At 44.0% G+C, this 17,366-nt stretch overlaps 1 protein-coding gene across 1 annotated transcript in view; it reads right to left on the bottom strand.

Moving 5' to 3' along the window:
• LOC144132485 (putative oxidoreductase YjmC) overlaps window positions 1-14,108 on the bottom strand; it is a 50,161-nt gene extending 36,053 nt beyond the window's left edge. The window contains exons 1-2 of the mRNA XM_077664932.1: window positions 13,670-14,108; window positions 12,240-12,428 (exon numbers count right to left, since the gene is read on the bottom strand). Coding sequence (XP_077521058.1) covers window positions 12,240-12,428; window positions 13,670-13,985 — 505 coding nt within the window. The 5' untranslated portion in view covers window positions 13,986-14,108. The remainder of the gene's footprint in view (window positions 1-12,239; window positions 12,429-13,669) is intronic.
• Window positions 14,109-17,366: the final 3,258 nt, after the last annotated feature.

The following is a 17,366-nucleotide window of genomic DNA, read 5'->3' as shown; positions in this document are numbered from 1 at the left end:
ATGAAAATACAGGCAACTTTTAATAAGTACTCTAATACCACATGTCATTTTTCGGGAAGTGAATGTGATGTGAGTCTGAAATTTATTATGTTTGTTCAGTAATACACCCAGTAAGGATACGGGATCAGCCGAAAGGATCGAGTTTGAGCCTATGTTAACAGAAGGGTTTTCGCAAAGAATTTTATGAGGTGACCTGAAAACTATAAAGCTAGATTTGGATGCATTAATCGACAGCAAATTATTTCTGTACCAATCGAATATATTCTGTGCATGAATGCTAAGTTTATCAACCACTTTATGTATGTGTGAATCCGAGGTTAAGATTGTTGTGTCGTCAGCATGAAGAAAACAGTTGGAATTATAAAGTCACCTTGGGAGGGCATTGATAAATAATAAAAATAGAAGGCCAAGAAGAGAACCTTACGGAACTCCAACGTTAGTAGTCTAAAATTTGGAGTATGTTCCTGAGATGGGCACGGCTTGTTTTCTATTGAATAAATAGCTTCTGATTAGAGAAAGTGCAGGACCAGTTATGCCGATAGCACCAAGCTTATTGAATAAAATAGCATGGTTGAGGGAATCAAAAGCTTTGGAAAGGTCAATAAATAATGCACCAGCAAAATTATCTGTGTGGACGCAGGATTTAGTTTTATCGGTGAGAGCGATCACAGCTAATTCGGTTTAGAATCCCATTCTCAAACCGAACTGTCAAATTTTGTTAAGTAGTTGGTTATTCGGGTGAGAATGGGTTTTCAATATTTTGCTGAATAATGATAAAATGGCAATTGGGCGGTAATTAGAAATGATTTGTTTATCTCCCTTTTTGAAGACTGGAATTACCTCTGCCTTTTTCGACGCAGCAGGGAAAGCGCCTGATTTTAAGACTAGGTTAACAATATGGGCGACGACATCGCAAATGAGATGCGCAATTAACTTGATATGGGATAATTGTTTATTATCGGGACCTGGACTGGCGTCTTTCAGATCGCGTATTATTTTGCCGATTTCATCCCCGCCGCGGTGGCTCAGTGGTTAGGGCGCTCGACTACTGATCCGGAGTTCCCGGGTTCGAACCCGACCGCGGCGGCTGCGTTTTTATGGAGGAAAAACGCTAAGGCGCCCGTGTGCTGTGCGATGTCAGTGCACGTTAAAGATCCCCAGGTGGTCGAAATTATTCCGGAGCCCTCCACTACAGCACCTCTCTCTTCCTTTCTTCTTTCACTCCCTCCTTTACCCTTCCCTTACGGCGCGGTTCAGGTGTCCAACGATATATGAGACAGATACTGCGCCATTTCCTTTCCCCCCAAAACCAATTATTATTAGAGACAGGGAAAAGGAAAATGCTATGGGGAAATCGTTTTAATGTTCTATTACCGGCAGTATTTAAAACTTCTGAGGCTAGAGCAAATGAATCACGAAAGGCTTCAGCAATGTCTGAGGGATCGGCATATGTTTCCTTACAGGAAGTAATTGTTGATATGGAAGCTTTCCATTTGTTTCTGTTGAGGAAGGAATTAATAAGTTTCCATTGCTTCTGAACATTAATTTCGGCACGATTGATTTCTCTTTCATAGTACTTTCTCTTCGCTGTTTTAAGCAGCAAGCCTAATTCATTAGAATATTTCTTACAACGCGCTAAAAGCCGTAAGTTCAATGGTCGCTTTTTGCGTTTTCTATAGAGGTTATCGTTCTTTCTCAAGCTGCTTTAAAGGCTAGAAGTCATCCCGGGATTATTTGGAGTTGAAAATTTCTTATTGCCATTATATATTGTAAAACAATCATCGATAGTATTTTAGATAATACGAAAGATCTGATGTAATGCAATATCAGCGTCCTCAAGAGCCTTAATCCCTGACCAGTCAATACCAGCAACCGGTTCAAGGAATAATGCAGAGTTCAAAGTTTTTTTTTAATGGACTGAGTATGCCTAACATGATTAACACAGTTATCCAACTGTATAAAAATAGGCTAGTGATCAGTTATATCTGCTTCTATGACAGCTGCATCAGGGCCGGAGATTAGGTTAGATAAAGCGTGATCTATGAGGGAGCTTGAACCATTAGCAGAAATGCGTGTGGGAATGTTCATAAGATTTTCAATGCCATGAGTATTTAAAGCTTCCGTATAATCTACTTGCGAGGAGCAGTTGGGATCTAATGGGTTAATATTGATGTCACCCATTATTACAACATTTCTGCGTTCCATTGACAATACCCCTAAGACTGAGTGTAGAGCTGAGCAGAAATCTTTGACATGGGACGAGGCTGACCGGTATATGCAGCCAATGACTATATTTTTTGTGTCTAGTGAAAAGAAAATTTCGTCTGGTCTGATCCATATAGATTCACAATTTCTCACATTTAGAGATAGATCAAGTCGGCGACGTTAGTGATAGCAAGAGGAAATAAAGATCGATGTGCCACCATGTGCGCTATCGCTACGATAGCAGTATCTGACAGCCAAGTTGGTATCCTTGGCTGTCTGAAAACAAGTCTTGTCGGCAGCAGACAGCCAAGTTTCGCTTGTCTCAATGCATTATCTCAAGTGAAAATAGAAAGGTCGGATTCAGATTTAATGCTGAAAACATGGCTGGTATCTGTCTTACGTGACAAAATTTGGCAGTTTTTCATCCAGAGAAACAGCCACCCCTTTTCTTTCTTCAGTGTTCGTGCCTTACTGAGAAGTGAGAAGGCAGATTAGGAATTGTTGTTCAGTGGATGACAATAGGTTAGTAAAGTCATCCGAATGTTTTCGTGTACTTCGCGCATTAAAATGAATGAAAGGTCTGCAAGAAGGGTAAAGATAAGATTTTAGATTTAAAGGCGTAAAGTATGAGGCCATATTCATGGACGAGATTGGAAGAAAAATGCATTATCTCCAGTAAAAATGGAAAGGTCGGATTCATATTTAATGCGGAAAACATGCCTTGTCTCTGCCTTATGTGACAAAATTTGGCATTTTTTTGTCCAGATAAACAGCCACCCCTTTTCTTTCTTCAGTGTTCGTGCCTTACTGAGAAGTTTATTGTTTTCCACAGTAAGGTGGTCATTTACATAAACTGGCTCCTTTACTTCGCCTGGGAAATCTAACGTACCGGTGCCAAGCCGTGACTTACGAGCTTTATCCCAAGAGTCGTTTCGTTTAGCGCGGGAAATAAAGCGAGAAATGATGTTCTGCGCTGACTGAGCGGACACCCGATGAACAATGTCTAGGTCGGCAATGTCAACAGGGCAGCTTATTTTCTCTCCAATCGACGCCGCAATTGCAACATAGTGCTCTCCCCCTGTGCAAGGGACACCTTTCATTTCAACATTATTTATTCTGGAATATTGATCCTTATTGGCGATTTTAATTTTTATCATTTCACTCTCGAGTTTAAGCGCTTTGTTTGCGGCCAAAAGATACGCTTGAATACTCTGAACTTTTCGACTTTCTCATTCAAGAGCGTGAGACTAGCATACATGTCAAACACTTCCTTAGTCAGTCTACCTACGTCTTGTGTTCCTAATTAAAAAAAATAAGCATTTATACCCAATGGTTACTGAATGAAAAAGTTGCCGTACGTAAATGCTTTTACCAGATTCTTGAGCGGCAAGGCATTACTGAGGAAACTGAAGCACGCTGCACAGGAGGCACCGGACTGATTTCAAATTAAAAATTCAGGCTTTCTTAAACACCAGAAAAATCTCAGCCCTCGTGTTTTTGCTTTCTCTTTCCATCAAAATGTTGCACCGCAGCCAGCATTAGACCCATATATATCTGCATAGGATCCATTCGCCACAACTACTGAGCCACCACAGTAGACGAGGAAGTGAAAAGCAACCAAAGTTACATAAAGTAAAAATCTTCCTTCGCTAAAATTACAGTCAAGAAACAATGTTTCTGAACTAATGATTTGAATTAGCTGATACTGCTCTTTTTATATTTCATACTGCAGCTTACGTTTCTTTGCCAAAAAAACATGGGCGATATTTTTCACTGCGCATCTTAAGATTCCAGCCTATTTCACGTTTCTTCACCGAGACCATAATATGTCACAAATTGAGAAAACTGGCAAGAAGTAAAAGCATACCACCACTGGGAACTATATTAAATCCAATAAAAGGCAGTGTGGAGCGCAGCAAACCGTTCCTTTTGAAGATAAATGCTAATAACATAAAAACGCATTTTCACACTCCTGCCTGTATTCATGTCACATGCATGATACATCCTGCAATCGGTCACCTATATTCGGTGCACATGCCGGCAGCTGCGAAGCGTATTTCCTATCAGGTCAAAAACGTCACTTTGCACACGTTGAAATTGAGCTCACAGCAGCTGAAGAGCGACCAAAAAAATAGAAGTCCACATTGTTATGGGCTAGGCAAGCTCGGGTTGGGGTGATCCAATAGAGTAAATTAGATTTATAATGATTTTATTACTGCGATAACACTGCGAAGGCATCATTTAGAAAATCCTGGTTATACAAAGTTTCGAGCTGGCTAAATACATTGCAGTTGAACCATGCACGGAAGTAGTGCCACGTGTTAACTAAGTCTGGCGCACTTCTTCACATGATCAAATAGAAAACAGCCCCTAGGATGGAAATAGACGAACCTCTATCGTGATGTATAAAAAAAGGGAAGATTAGATTACCACCCAAAAGAGAGAAAGCATTCTTTTTTTAGGACAATATGCTCTGCGCTTATATAGGCCTACTCATGAACCATACTCAAGCCAGACTCAAATTTCTGCCTTCAAGTAAATCTGCAAATGCTGCCGCAACCCCTATACAACAGCCAGAAATTAATAGAAAAACATATCCGTAAACATTCAAGCATTTTACAACACTCCATGCAGCTCCCAGAACTGTGGCGGTATTTATTTTTCAGAGCAATTTGATTGTGTTAGCTCAAGAAGCTTCCACTCGCTTGTGAATTTTCTGAACGTTTAAATTTCAGTTTAACAAACGTTGAAGTTAGCTTCATTAAAGTGCTCCACGATAAATAGCCACAATATTGTGCAGCGATCACCAGCAAGCACTGGGTTCTTCTACCATCTGCACATTCTAATGCACTTTTCGAATTGTTTACAAATCCTTGCACCGCCGATCAATTAGCGCCCTTGTCATATGCGCTAATTTTCACTCTACAATTGCGGACACACAGGCAACCCACACAATTTTCTACGACCGAGTACGAAGCACACAGCACCAGAACAACAGAAAACAGTTGACTCATAAAAAGTACTGAACAGAAGAGCAAAATCCGTTATTGTTTTACATGCAAGAAAGATCATGGTCCCTGCGTACATCAGGCAAAATTCTGGATATGAAAAAGAGAGTGTTCTTTATGCAGCTACAAGCGAAAAATCAATTTTAATTTCCAAGCCGATGCAAATGAAGCTTTTTCTGAAGAGGTTTCGGGTCAAAAGTATTATTCCCAAATTAACGTGAATAATCTGAGGTTCCCACTAGGAGGCAAGGAAAGCTGACAACTTACACTATACACGGTTGTTCATGGACGGCAGCCACTAATTTTTAAATATAGGCTCTTTGTGGTATGAAGGCGGCTTCTGTGGCACAATAATACCTGCTTCGGCGGGCATTAGAAGACGTGTGAATGATGTTGTCTAAGAGAGCAATGCTGGGATAGTTGGTGATGCATGTTTAGAATGCAGCGAAAATATACGGATGAGGGACTGAGGAGAGGACACAAAAAGATGTCCACCTCTTTTTGTGTCCTCTCCTCAGTCCCTCGTCCGTATTTTCGCGCTGACTTCTAAACAAATGTTGTCTAGTTAGCCGCTTAACTAAGTTTTGATAATTACCTTTTTAAGTGCTACAATTAGACACTTCGCTGCGGTTAGAGTATCGTAGTTGGTCGTTATTATTAGCCATAAACGCTTGTAGAAAAACGCGAATTTCATTGGTGCCACAGCTCCAGAAAATTTCGTTATTTAGAGTAGTTTCTTGCACTACTGGGATTGGTTTGCCTTAATGCTTTCAGAAAGTGCCTGTATTTTTCACGATGAAGTCAAAATTTGTTGGGCCGCAGTGCCGAGGATAACTGCGTTTTAGAAATTCTGAAAACTATTATAGCTTTTACTTGCCACCGACTAAAAATCTGTAATTATAACGAGTTGCCGCATTGTTTACGGCATATGGAGATTTAACGTCCCAAAGCTAGTCAGGCTATCAGGGCCGCCGTATTGAAGGGCTCCGGAAATTTCAACAATCTGGCGTTCTTTAACGGGCACTGACATCTAACAGTACAGGGTTCTCTAGAATTTCGCCTCCATCGAAATTCGACCGCCGCGGTAGGGATCAAACCCGCGTCTCTCGGGCCAGCAGCTGAGCGGCATAACTACTCGGGCACCGCGCCGGCGTTGCCTTACTGAGATAGTCAAAATTTTATGAGTAATAGGCAACAGCAAACTCGGCAAGATTATTCCTTTCATTTCTCATGTGTGCCAAATCCAATATTACTTTGCCGCAGAAGCCATCTTTATAACTCAAAAAGCATATTGTAAGAAATTAGTGGTGAACTTCCTTGAAACATCACATAAACCTGTTTAATACACATACACAGGCGAGCGCACTTATAATATCCACAGATTTACCGAACGCTCGTTTATTAAGAGCGCTTCCGGTGCTTCCGCCACAATATGTATTAGGGCAATGACAATTCGACTCACATACATCGAAAAACTGCGCCCACATAGCTCGATTATGGGAGCGTGGAGGCGTTTCAAATTTGGCCCTGAAGTTGAACAACTCATGCATCCAGCAAGCGCAGAGAGCAAGGAGCGTCTCTCTTTCACACCAACACCGCCACGGACATAAAATACAAAGACACCATTGAAACTGTCGCTAAAAGCCGGAGAAACACACGCCGATCGCCTACAAGGACAATCATGGCCTGCCTGTGCACCGGCTCGTCAAAGCATCCGAATGCAAGCAGAACCTACTGCGCATGACAATTGCTGAACAAACGGCAGAGATTTCTGATATTTGAGAGTGCCTTACTGGCCACGGTGTGGTATGCGCCGCTTGCCCAGTCGGTTCACCTACTGTTCTGCTGCCATGTACGTACAAGCAACACCAAATAGCAGACAGTGCAGCTGGGCGCATGAAAGCTTCTCTGCTTTCGTTGCCACATGTGTCCAGGAACGTTAGATGACACTCTCTAAAACAGGCGAGAATAGACGCATGCAGATTTGTGGCAACACATTGTTGATTCATAGGTAGCCGGATGTTGACGCGGATGACTACGCTCGTGCGGAGACGACATTTCAGAGCCATACTCCGGCGGAACCGTTGTCCGCAAAGTATGAGCACTCCCCAACTACTAGAAATTTGATTAATGCGGCTGACGTGCTACGAGCGGCCGTAGACGCTCGAGCCACGGTTTCTTATACCCCGCCCCTAAAGCGTATATTTGGCAGAAAGGGTCCCCGTGTGGAGAACATGAAGGCCCTGGAGAGCTTGGAAAGCGCCGCGGTAGGATGTGTTTAAACATTACACGCGCTTGAAGCAGTTTTAGCGCGGAAGCACTATTCAAGATGTGTTGTGTTGTGTTGGGTTTAATGGCGCATAAGCAGCTAAGGCTATCATGCGCCAAGCTCAAATTATAAGAAAATTGTTTTCTGCAGATTGTTGCAAATATGCGAAAACATATTGGTGCAGAAAGCTTAGAAGGTTATTTCCTTCTACCTAGTAATGAAGGCCAAAATAATATTTTTATATGGCTAATAATAAAGGCTTTAAAGGAGGTCGAGTATCTCAGCAGCCATCCTTGGCTGGGCAAGGACCTGGAGGCCCCCAACCAATCAAATAAAACTTTCAGCCTTTTCCTCAGGAATGAGAAAGTGGCTGAGGTGCATCGGGTGCAGCACTCGGTCATGGTTTCCATTGTTTTAAAAGAAAACCAGCTTGTGTTAGAAATGTAAAAACGCAAGACATGCCCACAATTGCATTACCGCCAAGAGCAGTGCTAAGTGAAAAGGGATGTAGTGGTTATAAAACGGAGAAAAGCAATTTTTCCGTAGGTTTTCCGGTTTCGAGCATGAAATTAAAATGTGGTGGACTGTAACTTCATCTCCGCATGTACAAAGTGGTTTGTCTTTTTTCGTAAGCAGGAAGTTGTGTGTAATGTGTTAGTAGCCTATACGGAGACGGCAGATAAAACTTCCTTGAAACATTTCTCGTGCGTACGTGACTTCTATTCACTTAGAACTCGTTTTATTAAGTGCAGTTTGTTATTGACTTGGTTGTTCCAAGCGGACAGCGAGTTGTTTTCTTGTTTTACAATATGGTAACTTCAAGAAATCCTTATGGACGTATTTACATTTTTAATTTGCTTGCTACAAGCTTGAACAACTCACAAACCTGCTCTTTCGTTGCCTTTTATGCCGGCATGACTTGGTACCGAGCGCAGTCTTATATTTTGTCCTTGAGCTATGGTTGTTGTAATGTTGTGTATGTGGTCGCCAAGCAGCGCAGTTATTGAATTTCTAGAATGAAGGGTTGTAAGCACTCTTAGCGAGTATGTGTGATTAAAACTGTTGGCGAGGTTCTCATTTACTATTATTTCTATGGCTACACAGACGGCGTAACATTCCTCAGTGAAGATGTAGGCACACTGTCGAAGTCTTACTATTTTATTCAAATTCCCTTGGAGCACTGCGCTTCCAGCATAGGCATCTGTTTTTAAACCATCTGTATAAAGAGCTGTGAAAGTACTGTACTTTTCAAGTGTAAGGAATTCTGGTATTTTGTGTTGTTGCGGAACTGGTTTTTTATGGAACTGCGTATGAGTGAAATCACAGATTTCAGGAAAATTGAACCATGACGGCAATGGACCTCGCTTTGCAGCAATGCTTGGCAATATGTGTAGAACATCTAGGTTCTCGCACATCCATTGAAATCGCAAGAGGAGTGGCCGGGTTGCTTGCGGCTTGTTGTTAGTGTGTTCTAGAAAGGCACTTTGTCTCGATAGGGTGACATAGATATAGAGATAACGAGGAAGAAGGAAGGCAGGGATGTTAACGAGAAGGGCGTTCCGGTTGGCTACCCTGCACTGCGGAGGAGGGATGAGGGGACTGCAAAGAGAAATAGAGAAAAGGTGAGGAGCAGAGTCAGATTTTGTCATTCAAGCCAATCGCGTTCACGAATGGTGTAGTAGGCCATGAAGGCAGTCGACTGCTGCAGCCACGGTGCGAGGATATTATCCTCTGTGAATAGGTGATGATCCAGGCGGTCCAGAGCATGACACAGCGGGTCTCTCTACCGCAAAAAGCTGTCAGCAATTCCAGTGGTTGACTTTATTGGCTGATAAACTCAACTGCACCCCGAAGGGCTGCAGTTCAGCTGAACCAAAAGAACTGAATGTAGCCTATCCAGTACCTGCAGCACAGATGCTTATGCAGTGGACGGGTTTTTAGAATGTACGAGCATGTGAGCATGGATCTCTCAGTAAATGATGGTTCGTTGGTTTCTACATAGAGACTGTTTATGGGTGATGTCCTGTATGCACCAGTTGAGAGACGAAAACCTAAACTACGTACTAGATCCAGTCGTTTAAGTTACGATGGTCTCGGTGACCCATACACTATACATACATAATCCCGGGTGGAGCGTACCACAGAGCAGTAAATTTGTAGCAGACATGTCCTATCGGCTCCCCAGTGCTTTTTCGACAGCACTTTTAGTATGTTCAGAGATAGAGAGGGTTTCTTTTTCAACGCGTTTAAGTGAGACAGGAAAGTGAGCCTTCCGTCAGGTGTTATACCTAGAAATTTATGTTAATTTTTACGGGTAACTCAATTTAGTTCAGATGTAGGGTGGGATCTGTCCGCATGCCTCGTCTGAGTGAGAAAAGAATGTCCACCGACTTCTGTGTCGAAAAACTGAAGCTGTTTCTGTCTGCTCATGTTGCCAGTTTAATTATTGTTAATTGTATTTGTCGTTCGCATGTTGACCAAAGATTGGAGGAAGTGCAAGCTATCTGGAGATCGTCTACGTAGACAGAATACATAACAGACTTTGGAATTATTTTTCTGATAGAATTTAGTTTTACAATATAAACTGTTGTGCTGAAAATACATCCTTGTGGCACTCCGTTTTCCTGAATAAAATTTCTAAAAAGGGTTGAGCCTAGGTGGGCATGAAACGAATGGTTAGACAAAAAGTATTAAAGTTTGTTCAAAATCCTGCCGCGGATGCCCAGTTAAGCCAGGTCCTCAATAAGCCGAATCCTCCACGTTATGTCATATGGCTTGCCTAAATCGAAGACGACAGCAAGACAGTGTTGTCTGTGTATAAAAGCTTCACAGACAGTATTTTCAAGACAAACCAGGAGGTCGGCGGTGGAGCACGCCTTTTTTAAAAACACTTGGGTGCACATCCAGAAGATACCAGCCTTCTAGCAGGAACGTTAGTCTTACACTTTACACTTTCAAATTATTTTACTAGACAGCTAGTCAGGGCTATGGACTTATAGCTGCTAGGAAGGGTACGTGGTTTTCTGGGTGTTAAAAATGGAACAATAATGGCCTTCTTCCAGGCTTCGGGAATTTTCCCTTATAACCAAGCTTTATTAAAAAATCTTCATAGTGTCTCCACAGCCGGTTCAGAGAGATGAGCCAACATTTGATGATGTGTTTCATCAGGGCCAGGTGCTGTTTGCGTAACGGTGGCCTGTAATTTATTAATTTCTTGAACTCTAAGTAAATTATTATAGGATCCATTTGTTGCGCAACTTGTCGGCAATATTTGTTTTTCAGCCGTGTTTTTGTATTTAGGAAAGATTATGTGTAGTGAGTGGAGGCTGCAGAAAAATATTCACCCCAAATGTCTGCCTTTTCTATACTTGTCTGTATACAAGGGCTAAGAGAAACGGATCTGTGAATGGGGAGTAGGTGCCATTTATCTTTTTTTTACCATTTCTGACATTTGTTTTAATGTAGTTGAGGTGTTTATAGACAACACGTAACCTTGCCATCAAGTTCTTTCGGCGTTACGGCGAATATATCGGGCTTTTGTTCTGGACTTTTTGAAGTTTATGAAATTCTCCTGCGTTGGGTAACTGTGGAAAATTCCCCAGGCATTGTTTTGTTTCTTTTTTGCGTTTCGGCATTTTTGTGTGTAGCAAATTTTGTGATTCTGTTTTACTACTCCAGACGACACTTTGTGATACATTCGGTCGGTTCGTCTATGCTGAAATTATCTGAACCTATTTTATCTAGGATGGCTTTTGTCGAAGCAATGCCCAGTCGGCTAAATTTAACTTCCAACGTCGTGGTATTGTTGGGATGGCCTGCGGTGGGGATGTTAGGCTTATTAATACAGGGCGGTGATCGCTGCCGTATGAGTTGTCGATGACATCCCATTTAAAATTGCTGAAAACAAAGGGTGAACTAAAAGGCAGATCTATGGAACTCATTTTTCACGCGCTCGGAGAGCAGTGCGAGCGTTTGCCAGTGTTTAGGAGGCAAATAATATTACTTAGCATAAGATCTTCGAAAATATGACCCCTGGCATCAGTGATTGCGCTTCCGCAAAAAACGGAGTGGGCATTACACTCGCCAACTAGCCGATATGGCTCTGGTAGCAGTTCTAAAAGAGTTTCTAATTCATGAAGTGTTACTGTTAGGTCTGGCTCGAGATATATGATACATAATGTGATTCTTATAAAAACGAAGGATGGTGACTGTGACGGCTTGGTATTTGGTTTTGAGTTCGATCTCGCGGGTTGCAACAACAGTCTGGATGACAATAGGGACACCTCCACACAATTTACTCGCTTGCTCTCGGTCACACTAAAAAATTACACTTGTATAAAATATATTTTTCTTTATGACTTATATTAGTCTCCTGTATGCATACAGTCACCGGGGACAGTGTGTTGAAAAACTCTTTTATGTCAGTGCAGTTATTTATGAGTCCTCGCCAGTTACGCTGTATAAGGAACGCCATGTTGGATGATTTCTGAGATGTAGTTAGAGTACACTCCCACAATAAGATTTTAGTTATGAAATGCAGTTAACAAACTCTGGAGAGCAAGATTCCAATAGATTACTTCATATGACAGATCTCACACTGTCATGCACAGATTGCATGCGCGTAGCGTTATTGCAGTTGAACAATACGAGTACAATCACATGCATAGCAAACTGAATACCTGTTTGACCCCTAATTGAAGCTTCCATGGAATGTGATTATCACAGACTCTATGGAAACCAAGACTGCAGTTCATTACCTCGTGCAACAACCCATCCGATGCCAGCTTGCTGCGCCTTGCGCATGGCCAGCTCCATGCAGAACTTGCCGACGACGGGACCGAGAACATTCTTGCCGTCGACAAGGGCTGTGGCTGCCAGCTCATTGACAATCACCGGCGAACCAGAGCGCTCGCAGACTCCCTTTTGAATATCTGTCACGTACATTTCTGTTGAAAAGAAGAAAATTAAAACAGGTGATTGGAGTGCTTTCAGAAAAAAATCACAGCAGTGCAGAGAATATCATAATGCGAGCTCATCTGTGGAACGGGATAGTTTCGGAAGTTATATTTCTGCTGCGCACGCTACATTCCCTCGAAAAAACTGCCGTTCATTCGGTGGCAAGGCAGTCATGAAAGACAGGCCTCCAGCACATTCAAGGAACGGCGCACTGTCGCTGAAGACTAACACCGTGATTACACACATATAGGTGGCACTGGCGGTTGCCGTAGGCGGCCGGGGGTATCGTTGCGGCGCGGTCTGCTGCAGTGCGGGCTTCTCTTTATTGCACATGCCATGGTGTTTGAGAACTGCCTTTTCAGGTAATACTGTCTAGACTGTCTTGTTTGAGTGAATCTATTAGTCACGAAATGCAGCGCACACGATAGCATGCCGCACTACATGACAAGCTTGTGAGATTCCGGGAAACACCCAGGCGATACAGCGCCTTTTTGGATTATGCCCGACTGCACAACGAACGTTTATTATGATGCATTAAAAAGATACAATCGAAATGATGTAGCACCCACTTTAACAAACTCTTCTTCAAAGCACTCGCCAACTGCCAACAAACAGCCGCACCCATGGGCGAATGGGTGAACGTCTCTTCTCATCTGCTCAAAAGTCGCAAAACACAAATTTCATGCACTTCGCGAGAATGGGCGCGTTGCGAGAATAATTACGAGAAAGACAGGCATGTCAGGGACGTGACTTTGGGTATGCGCCTACAGGGACGTCCGCCGTACCTTTTCTGACAATGAACTTTGTGCATCGAACGTACCTTAATAAACACATATGAAGTGTATCATATATTTCTCAACTGTGTGGACCGCAGAGTTCTGAACAATTTTTTCTCAGTGTAAAAGGAAACCTTCAAAGTGCAGAAATGAACTAAACGAACAATATTTGTGCGCCGCCTCACGCCCACATCCAGTGATTGCGTCTGACTGAGCCGTTTTAGGTGCCCCACGGGATTTGTTACAGAGCCCCGCGCTGAAGCGGGGACATTCAAATTTCATATCACAAGCTCGGGTGAGCAGCAGGCATTTGTTTTAAAGCAATATTTTCGAAACGTCCAACAACTGCCTTCTGCGACCATCCAAAAAAATATGCTAGATCAGCGTGCACCCTACGACACTTCTTGCCCGGCCCTGGTTTAATGTATAAAACGAACGAGATAAGCATGCCTTACGCAGTCGATTCAGCCCGTGGCTGAAGTGGCCCCGGTAGTCGCCAGCGACGAGGACCTCGGCCAGTGATTCGGCGTGCTCCTGGTCCGTGCCCACCTTGCGCATGCATCGGACGATGAAGGCCTCCATCTCCTGCTTGGGCACCACGATGCCCGCGTCTTGGTGCGCCATTGACGTCGCCGCCATTCTCAAGGAATAAGCTCTGAGCGACGCTGGGAGCGACTCCTGCAGCACCAGAAATCCACGTCCTACGAAAGGCGGTCGCGCCGCTCCCAACAGGCGCCCCAATAACCACAGCGGCGGCGACGCTGGCGACATCTGCTGCCCTGCTTCGGCACACACGAGTCAAGCAGCTTGCGCGTACACGCTCTCTCCTAAACGGAACGCTCGCTCTCCTCTCCGGCGAAGCACATGTGTAGGCGCATACCGCAGCGAGCAGCAAAGCAAAGGCAGGAGAATGTAACCTAAGCCATCCGTTATTTTTTCCATTGTTCTTTCGTACTTCGGTTTGACGATGTTCTCTCAAAGCAGACGCTAGTTTTACTCTCATCCAAGAACGGGCTTTCTACGATCTGTTTCGCAGCGGAGCACTCTTATCTTCCTGATAAGGAAGATAACAGCCTTGGCTGGAATGGGGTCGATCGCTCCGCTTATCATGTCGCGCCAGCTTGCGATGTCTATGTCAGCGATATACTTCACGTCGGAGCCCACAGCAAATGCGCTGGGAGTGAAAAAAAAAATCAGAAGCACAAAGTTACCACCCCTCTGCCTGCTGGCGACATAGAGCACGCGAATCAGCAATAAAAGGCAGATAAAAACCTCTCCGCGGAGAAGTATCCTCGGCGAAATGCATGCCGCCACTCGACAGCTTGCAAGAAGATGTTGCAACACCACCTTTTTTTTACTTTTCACTGCTATTTTTTTTACATTCGAACTGTTTGCCTATACTACCTGCAGGCTGCTGTCTTGAGACGGTACCTGCAAAGTGGATTTTCCTCACGACTCTGCCCGTGAAACATACAGGATGTTGTTGTGAAAGCTATATCCTATGTTAAAGCGGCCCCCTAGAATGGAAGCGTCAATCTTATTCCTGTAAGCAATCAACCTACACACCGAAACGTTTAATTAGCCTTTCAGAACCATAAACAGTCATTATAGACCTGTGGAGAAGCCTTGTTAAAAATTCTTTGCGAGCCAACAAGACCACGTTGCGGTGCAAGAGGCCTTCGGTAGAATAAATACTGCTTTGAGACACATGATAAAAGAGGACACCAAATGGCCAATAAATCAAGAGCAAGATGGCTCCAAAGTACCCGGACAAATGCAAAGGAAAGTCAGTGAGACACCAGGACAAGACACAAACTTGCAACTTCAGGTGAACATTGTGGCAGTGCCTTATGAATGCACACACGAGAAGATCTGAATTCTAACAGCCCGAAAATAGAAATAGCTGTTCTGTAGCTAAGTGCTACCCGCGTGCTTTGCGCATAAAATCACGCATTTTAATGAAAACTCCTGACATTGCAAAAGAAACGGCATAAAACAATTTTATTAGCATTACTTCGTTCGGCTGCTCGGAAGGCGAATATAAAATGAAACACAGGGAGCATTTACGGTCAGTCGAGATATGGGGTGGCTACCAGAACACCAAATGATATTTTCCTGCTTCTTGATTCTTTAAATACTTTGAAAACGATCAGTAGCATCTAATGAACATGGAAGATAGCTAATCGCATAGGCGGGGCGATATCATGAAGTAATATTTATGGTTCTTCCGGTTTCATTTCTCGTTTTCGATGTTAGGTCTTTCGGGGCGTTTACGATACACCACGCGCGATGTGCTAACCACGTCGGCGTGATGCGTGCACTGATGGTCAGCGTGATGTGCGTGGTGTGATCTGCTAACCAGGAGCTAACCTCCAACGAGTGCGAGGTGAGCCGAACATGCTATGCCGCGCAACAGAGACAGAGGTAGTGACGTAGCCGAGAACTTCACCTTGCCGCACTGAGATCTTGGCACCTGCGAGACAGGCAGTTGACCTGACTTGTTTACCTCGCCTGTCAAGCGCCAGCAACGTTGTAACGCAAGGGGCGGAAACTCCGTACTGTATTTACGTACCGCTTGTGTGCACGTCCCCCTGGAGAGTGGAACCCTTTTCCATTTATGCCTGCTGCAGTGTTTTTCGGATGTATTGTCAACATGGCGGGATTCTGGTGTTGTAGTAAACTGTTTCTGTGATGATGTTAAGACCCTCACAGCGACGTACGAATGTTTGTTGGTATTGTTGCAACAGTTGGTTTCTTTTTTTTTTGCCTTTTCTGTGCAATGATGTAAACGCGCCTCTGCCGCAACTCCTTCAACAGGAGTTAATAAATCAATAAAATAATGTGCATAGGACGCAACACCACAACGTCGATCGCCCCTCCGTCGCCGCTGGCCACATTGCTGTTTGGAACGATGATCACGTGGTTACTGTTCCCGTTGGCGCGGTCGATTTCAACGTCGATGAGGAGATGAGCGCGGATGTTCGCGCTTCTCTTTTAGAAACACCCAATTTTATTGCGGAGGTTCTCCCTCGAGGTTGCAGTGTTCGCTATGCGGTCTTTCAGAGCTATATTTAGCATGCTTCCTTCCCCTCTTCTACAACTTTCTAGGTAGGCTCCACTTTCCATGTCATATCTGCTCGAGTTCTTGAACTACCACGTGCTATTTGGGTTCGCGAGCATTCATAAACACCCCTCCATCTCTCCCTCCCATACCTTGTGGGTGCAGTGGCCGGCTCCCCTATCTCTGGCCACCAGCTTGTGCTGGTCGCCTCACCTAAAGCGATGTACAGCAACGCACGTGCCTCGTGGCCCATCGAGACACCCTACGACTAATTAAGGGGCACAACTGCATTTGTTTCGTGCAGGGCTCTTGAAACCAGAAGGCGCTCCGACCGGCTCGCGGCGGGGCACTGCTATCATTATGGCACCGGGCCGGCTTCAACCACAAAGCCTGGATGCGCGCATGAATTGCGTCCGGGCTGTATGCGTGGTCTTTTTGGCTTCATCTGCTGCCATACCCTCTATAAGAAAAAAACCGGCCCAGGGGGAGGGAAGACAATTTTAGTGCTCGAAACGCCCCGTTACTCCTCAAATTTGCACACGACACTCTTATTGCCCAAAATGCGCGCTGTGCGCAAAGTCAACAGACTTAACTGCTGTGCAAGAGACTAACGGGGGGAGGGGGGGAGGTATCGCAGTCTAGCAGCACGCAAAAATCTTGCGAGAAATCTCGCCAGAAGACCTAGAATGCAATAGCACTCGAAGTTTGAAGCGCATGATGTCGTCTGAGGACAGTAAGTGCACCGCCGCTGCCCGTGACGAACCGGATGGACATTTTGCATGAGAAAAAGCTTCGTGCAACCGAAACGGCCGGCAGCTGTGCAACTGCATATACAAGTACTACAAGGTTCAATATGTCCAATCTGAGTTGTAAAGGTTAGGGTTAAGCAAGTACACATAATTTTATACCGTTGCCGCTTGTTTACGATCTTATGTGATGCTCTGTATAATAATAAATATAAGCACCTTTATTTTCAGAAAAAATAATTACAATCTTTAATACACGTCTGCCCAAGCCATGTAGGCTTGTAGGGCAGTACCCGGCAGTCGGTGAATGACAAATGTATTGAAAAACAGGCGTGACAAAGCAAG

This window comes from Amblyomma americanum, chromosome 5 (assembly GCF_052857255.1).
Source record: "Amblyomma americanum isolate KBUSLIRL-KWMA chromosome 5, ASM5285725v1, whole genome shotgun sequence".
NCBI classification, from domain to species: Eukaryota; Metazoa; Arthropoda; class Arachnida; order Ixodida; family Ixodidae; genus Amblyomma; species Amblyomma americanum.
The sequence above is the reverse complement of the archived record's forward strand: the minus strand, read 5'-3'. Positions and strand labels throughout refer to the sequence as shown.